General features: G+C 38.3%; 1 protein-coding gene across 1 annotated transcript in view; it reads left to right on the forward strand.

Annotated features, from left to right (window-relative positions):
• Positions 1-3,166, forward strand: part of CNGB3 (cyclic nucleotide gated channel subunit beta 3) — a 60,647-nt gene extending 57,481 nt beyond the window's left edge. The window contains exons 17-18 of the mRNA XM_065751878.1: positions 1,462-1,642; positions 2,764-3,166. Of these exons, the coding sequence (XP_065607950.1) occupies positions 1,462-1,642; positions 2,764-3,003 (421 nt within the window). The 3' untranslated portion in view covers positions 3,004-3,166. The remainder of the gene's footprint in view (positions 1-1,461; positions 1,643-2,763) is intronic.
• Positions 3,167-7,260: the final 4,094 nt, after the last annotated feature.

Raw genomic sequence — 7,260 nt, forward strand, 5'->3', positions numbered from 1 at the left:
GTTGGACTCTTGTCCTTAGTGTGAGGTATGACAAGAACAAAAGAAAACCTCAATCTATAACCATATAGAAAGCCAAAGATGTTGAAGAGCTTAAATTCTATCTGAAGGGCCACATGTTGTCCAGTCAACGTGGACTTAGTGATGGCAACGTATACTGAGAAGAATAAGTCTCTCAGCAGCTCTGGTACTCAGAGTTACTAAAGACCAATAGCATATATTATTGGCTTTCAAACTCAGTGAGGGACCCCTAACAGGTTGATATGATGCCCGTGGTACTGGTAGACTCACAGATCTTGCCTATTTGTTAAATGTTCTCACATCTGTGGTCTTCAGAAGTTAGTTTTTAATATCAACACATAGAAATACAGAACATGCTCACTAACTGATTGTCCTCGGGAATCATCCTTCCTGATTTCCAACTTCTTTCTAAAGTGGTGTGATCATCATTACTTGTTATTTGTTCCTATGTCCTGCACTCTTTCTCCTGCTTCCTTGCCCACTGTAATCATATCCTGACAAATCACTGCATTCTGCTTTCTCCAGGCAACTTCTCTCAGTGGTAGGATTATAATAATTACCCATCCTTCGTATCTACACTCCCCATGTGGCCCCAAAGACTTTCCTAGATATCAACCTTAAATAAGGTTTTGTAAATTAAAAAATGTGCTATTAGAAAACCTTTGTAATTTTAAAATTACGTAGTGCCTGTCCTGTACTGAAGGCCATGTGTTCTGTTCACCTGTTTGGGCATTCATTAAGTCTGTGTATGCTCTGTGCATGGTCTCCAGAAAAAAAAATAAAAACCAAGAGAAGATTCATGTGTTATTTTGACAGTTAAGTTCAGTTTTGGAATCAAATTATCAGTATTACAAGAGTTACAAAGTACTAATTTCTGCCATCATCATTCATTCTCACTTCTTCCAATTAAGGTTGCCAGTCAGCACAGCTACCAAAAGGTGTGAAAATCTAGTAATTTTCTTATCTTCAGGGAAATTTACTGAAGAAGACCAAAATATGTACCACTGGCCAACATGAACTATGCTAGAAGTTTGGTTAACAGTTACTTCCTCAAGCAGCAACTAAATTCGAGACAGAGCTCTCTTAATTTGCATTCAGAAGTTTAGCTGAGAGACTTTCCACCTCAGGTACAAGGCACCCTTCCCCTGCAACTATTTCTCACCTTATAAAATACATCTGCTTTGTATTGTCTTCATTTGAGCCTAGTCTATTTCAAACTATAAGAAATGAGAAAGCAGTTCCAAATTAGAGCAGTATCCTTCAATTTATTAGATACTACCAAAGCTGGTAAAGCCCTCACCCTTACCTGCTTTCCTTTCGCCACTGAATCTAAGATTAAAAAAAAATTGCTAGAAAAGTTGACGTCATCCATGCATGACATTTCAGTTTTGACAGAACTTTTCCAGGCTTCACTGCACTGTTCTCATTCCTTCCTGCCTCCAGGGTGTTGCTGAAAGAGAAGGGGAAACCTCCTCCTGGACCACCGGTGCAGCAGCCACGGGGTTTGGCCAGTCTGTTTGGGCAGAAACAGGAAACTCCAAAATTGTTTAAGGCAATGTTTGGAGCTAAAGGAAAAGCAGGCCTTGCTAAGTTGCTGCAGCTGAAGAGAGAACAAGACATTCAGGTAATGCCACAGAAAATAGTACAAGTGGACAGAGAAGCAGGAAATATACTGGGAGGAGCTTGGGCAAATGGAACAGAGGGAAATGCAGCCTTGTAGCAATCAGCAGCAAAAACTGAGTAGCTGAGATACAATCATGGTAATTTATCTCCATAAACACAGATGGTAAAATTTGGCTCAAATCTTTCTCGATCTGGACTCTATGAAAAACAGAAACAAGTGCAAGGAAAAAACAAGCAAACAAATCCTCATGAAAAGAAAGGATCAGAGACCTTAAAAGATACTAAGAGCATCTGATCTTTTGATTTCATATATATATAAGTGCACACGAATGTCCCAGTGCAGTAATCTGATCCATTTGAATTAAGCATACAGAGAGCTTCCTGATTCAAAGTCAGACCTTTGCTAATAAGAAATCTTGAAGATAACATTTCAAGTATAGACCACTCAGTTAAATCAATTTAAATACGTAATACAGTGCACTCATGAGAAAACTTATTTCAGTTGATTAAAAATAATTCCTATATTTATACTCTGTTCTGTAAGAACCTGCTTGGTTCTAAGTATTTGCCCAGAAGCAGCAGAATCCTTCCTTGGCTTTTATAGTAACTGCTGGGCTGTGTGTTTACTTTCTTTTCGATGAAATAAAGAGCTTTGCTTAAATAAATGACTACAACAGAAAGAGTGAAGCAGGGACATCACCAAATTTAATGTGCATTTGTGAACTTCAGTGCAAATAGGCTTGGCCAAGGGTTTGGGGCCATGGGGAACAAGTTGAGAATTACATGACACTTTTTCTTTCTATATTGCATTAGTACATAAAGGAAGGTGAGACCTAAGGAAAGGTTTTGCATACCAAAACATGCCTGCTTTACCCAGGTGTTTCAAGAAGCAGATACTATCACAACCCACAAGATTTTCCTAGATTTCATTGTTTTCTGACTTTGAAATAGTATTTTTTTTTTACACAAAAATTGATCAACAGCTGAATACAAGTTTACAAATGTTGCATCCTATTAATCACAGTATCCCCATGTTGTGCCTTACCACTGCAATATAAAGAACAGAATTTCTTCCTGAATTTGTTCTGCAGCATTCAAAAACATTTAACTTTTTGGTTCTAGGAACATGAAGCTGAAACAGAGAAGACTGAAAAAGAGGAGAAGAAACCACCAGAGCCTGCAGCTCCATCTGCACCCCCTCCACAAAAAGAAGAGCCAGAAGCAGACACTAAACCTAAACCACGTCCAGTTATGCACAGAGGAACCACTAATGAGTCTCTGATTATCACTATGTCTCCATCCCCCAGAGCAGAAGAAGGAGAGATCCTTAAAGTTGAAGCTAAGGAGAAGAAAAAGACATAGATGGTACCCTGGGCTGTATTTTGTTGAATTCAAAGGGCTCACTGTGACTTCACCTTTGGGTACAGAAGACAAAAGTAGAGGTTACTCAAGAGAGAATCTACCCCAGATATTTTTCTTCCCTCCTCTCATAAGACAACAGGACAAATTGTACACCTACCTCTTAACCTTGAATCCGAAGAGAAAACTCCTGGCGTAATAGGAATTAGAGATCTGACTGTATTTCAGAACAGCTTGCTTCTTGGTTGATCTATGCTCTCCATTATCTCTTACTCTGTCTTGCTCCTGCTTCTCCTTTTCCCTCTCCTGTTTGTTCTCTCTTTCTTATTGTTTTTCTTCTTTGTTAGCTTGCTTGTAATTTTCATGTCCGTTCTGCTCTACTTTCTTTTCTGGTTTCCTATAGCCGTCCTGTTCCTTGTTAGTTCACTGCTTTTGCTGAGATTACTCATGTTTCTGTCAATCCTTCTCTCTCCTCCCCTTGTACTTCTAATCAGAGACACGCTTCTGTGACCAAGACAGGTCAGAACAGAAGGCTCTGATGCCCGGAGTTAGGATGTCTTAGCTTAGGACAGATGACTGCAGAATAAAACCCTATAAATAAATAAATACAAAATTCACAACATACAGGGTGGAGAAGCAGGCTTTGTAATTACCACTAGCCTCCTGATAGCACAAGCATCTGTTCTAGCTGTCAGTACTGACCCTCGTGAGTTAAAATAGCAGACTTAAGATATTTCCCACATGCCCCTGGAGAGCAACCTTTAACTTTTGGTTGTTGATTTTCACATTTCGTCTTCTCAAGGGATTGGACATTAACACTGCTCTCGGAAGAGCAAGCACTTAATACTGGCTAATTTTTTTTTTATTTTGTTTTTTGAAGACCCTCTTATCTGAAGTGGGCAATTTAGGAATAAGAGCAGTTTTATAATAAGCAGGATTTACACTTTTTGGCCACGTGCTACTCAATTCCAAGAGGCTGAATGCTCCAGCTGTCCATTTCCACCACAGAGCTCACCTGACAGCAGCTAACGAGCCACATGCCTTATAGGGTGGGCTACATCATACTTGTGAAAGGAAGCAAATCCTTTACATCGACGGCTCTCTCAGCTGTGCCACTGACATGAAGCAACCAAAGTCAACCTTCTGCACAGGCACAAAGCAAAAAGGGATATAAATTGAACAAAAAGATGAATCTGTTTTAAGCTTAATTCTCAGTTACTTTCATTTTACACTTAACATGATACAAATATCTACAGAAAAAAACCCCTCCCCAATAATCCTCTATATTCTTCTACGAGTTTCTTTCCTTTCCCTGTACACTTTCAGTCCCCACTGCAAACATAGTCTGGAAACCAGAATCACTATTCAGCAAACAAATCACAAGGGCAGACTTCACAGTTCCTCAGCTGAGCAGCAGACAATCAAGATACATGGAAAACACCATGCCATTATGATCAAATTCAGTATGTTGTATATTCTAAATGACATGTGGCTGAAAAACAAATCACCCTCAAAAAGAAAATATTTTCATGTTAACAGGAAGGTCAGTGTTTAACTGTCCCATGGGAAGAACCATATTTCTTTGTCTGTCACTTGCAAGGATGCCATGCAACAGCTGTAGAAGAATCACAGAATCACAGGGGTTGGAAGGGACCTCAAGAGATCATCGAGTATAATACACCACAAAGAACTACTCATTGTCCATCTGGGATGTCTCAATACAGGATCAAAATGAGAAGTACTACAAGACTGCTTCACATGTAAGGCCTACTCTGAATAGTAGCTCTTAAATCACTATTTGAGGAACAGTTTTCAAAATATTAAGTGGGAAAAGCACATAAACACATATCAATATTGATGACTACAGTTCTCACTGAAAAAGATCCAGTGCCCTCCTGCCAATACAAATTCTGTCAGGTCTTCAAAACAAATATTTCCACAGTTGTTATACTGAAGTTCAATCACATATTGTCTAATAATATGGTCTGAAACCACAGCAGCAAATGTTACACTGGAGCAACAGAGCATCCCATAAGTTGCTGCTTCAGTGCAGCTCTCAGCAGCTGAGGTTTGCAAAGGGAACTTGCCAGTTCTGTGTTCAAAAGTATCTAGCTATCCAAAGCTCTCTCATTCCTTAGATCCAAAATGAAAGAAGTGTCATGAAAGAAGCATCAGTGCTTAAGGTCAGGGCTACACAAAGTCACACCCATTTGTTTTTCTGACATCTGACTTTCCTGTTGTTGATTTTTTTCCTGGAATCCAACTATATTTCTGAGTGGGGAGGGGCAGGAAGGGTACACGAGTTCAAAATTCAACTATTTGTAGGGTTTTCACAGCAAGAACAACATGCAGCACGAGACACCTCAAGATACGCTCCTTGTGTGAGGTGCATTAAACCTTCTGAAATTGATTTTACCCTGTGGATTCTTCATTTGTACAGAAGACTGACCTACTCTAAAGCCCTTGCATGGTTCACTAAGGTATTGTATAGCCTAAAACACCACTGCAACACTACACCTCTAGCACATCTCAGTTTCCCAGTAAATCATCTCTGTCTTGGCTACACTTGAATGTCAGTGAAGGGCCAATGGGCTTGAAATTTAAAAATAAACAAACCTCCATGCTTCTCTACTTAAAACAGAGATGCCATGGAGAAAGGAAACAAACTTGGAAAAACTGATCACAAGTGCATACTTCAGCATGAATGAGAGCCACTGCTACAGCTATCCAATTTCACAGTATCATCTTGGTAAAGTCAGTACACTGTCTTGTGAAACACAGTCTGCACATTCACAACCACTGAGAAGGAATTTTTCCCCTCTAGCGCTACTTGCTATTAATCTAAGCTGCTCAGCCTGTGAAATACTCATCACAGCAATTACAAAAGTGGTATTCATCATTCCAAAGAAAACGCTGAATACAAAAGTATGACAGAAGACAGTATACAGAAATGACAGTTTTAATGTAAAGGCATTGTAAATCAATTAGCTTCAGAATTGAAATACATACGAAAAGTACTTTAAAAAAAACACTCTGGTCACAGGTTATTTCTCTGCTGTACATATGTATATATTAAGAATTAAACAGCAAAAAGCTAGATTACAAAGACTGCTATACATGATTTTTATCACAAGGTGGTGCAAGTGATCTACAAACACATATACTTTCCAGAACTTAACAGACAATATTTGTTACTCTCAAGCTAATATGGCATTTTTCACATGTAAAAATAAAAAGTGACAAAATGACAAAATAATTCCCCTTCCTCTTATCCAATTTGGTGCAGATCTTAGCTCAGAATACTGCTTCAGCCTAATATGGAAATTTCCAGATTTTTCAACATGCTCTTCGCTGTATGCCCCAAAGAGAAGTATACCTGGAAAATCATTCTAGCCACTGTCAGGTCTGAAACACATTTATTTTACAAAGGATACGGTTCCTTGAGAATTATGCATTATCAATATGCTATTTAATTTCCTAAGCTCGAGGAATACAGGAGCAAGTTTTATTTAATACACAGCAGATTATTACTACAGTTATGCTTATTGATACATGTTAATGCATTGAAATGCACATGTTAATGCAATTAAACACACTTCTACAGTAACACTAGAACTATAACATAACTGAGATGCAGCATCCTATTATTGGCAGAAAGCTAAAGGAATTTTAGTAGTATCGTGAATTCCAATCAGTAGTACACATCCACTTCAATGAACCTAGACAAAGCACTAATAGCCCATCTAGTTTCCTCTCTGTCTGCATGGAACATGACTGTGAAACTGGAACATTCACTGGTGCATAATCACACTATATCAATCAAAAGCCGTGTGATTTTGGTTCATAACTACTTCCTTGATCTTAATATTTTCTGTTGTAGATCTAGCATGACAATTCAATATATGTTATGTATGAAATACTGATCCCCTCACACTTCACTTGGAAAGAAATGACTCCATATATTTTTTATGAACAAAACATGAATTATACATATATATATATATATGTTTTTTTTTTTTTAAAGAGTGCTTGCCTCAATACAAAACAAAACATCTTTCCTAGTTTTTCAATCCTAAAACAATTTAGGTCCCCCTTCCACCAAGGAAAACAGAGTAAAGAATTTCACATTAATTGATGATTGGTAACTTGTCAGCAGCCTTTGGACCAACCTACAGGATGTATAAGGCAATCTCAATACTAATCCATGAATGTTAATGCATTAACACAAATTCAGATTTTTGGCAGAATTATGCATATGTG

Source organism: Cyrtonyx montezumae, unplaced genomic scaffold (genome assembly GCF_038088225.1).
Source record: "Cyrtonyx montezumae isolate F1298 unplaced genomic scaffold, pur_monq_1.0 scaffold_8, whole genome shotgun sequence".
In the NCBI taxonomy this organism is placed as follows: domain Eukaryota; kingdom Metazoa; phylum Chordata; class Aves; order Galliformes; family Odontophoridae; genus Cyrtonyx; species Cyrtonyx montezumae.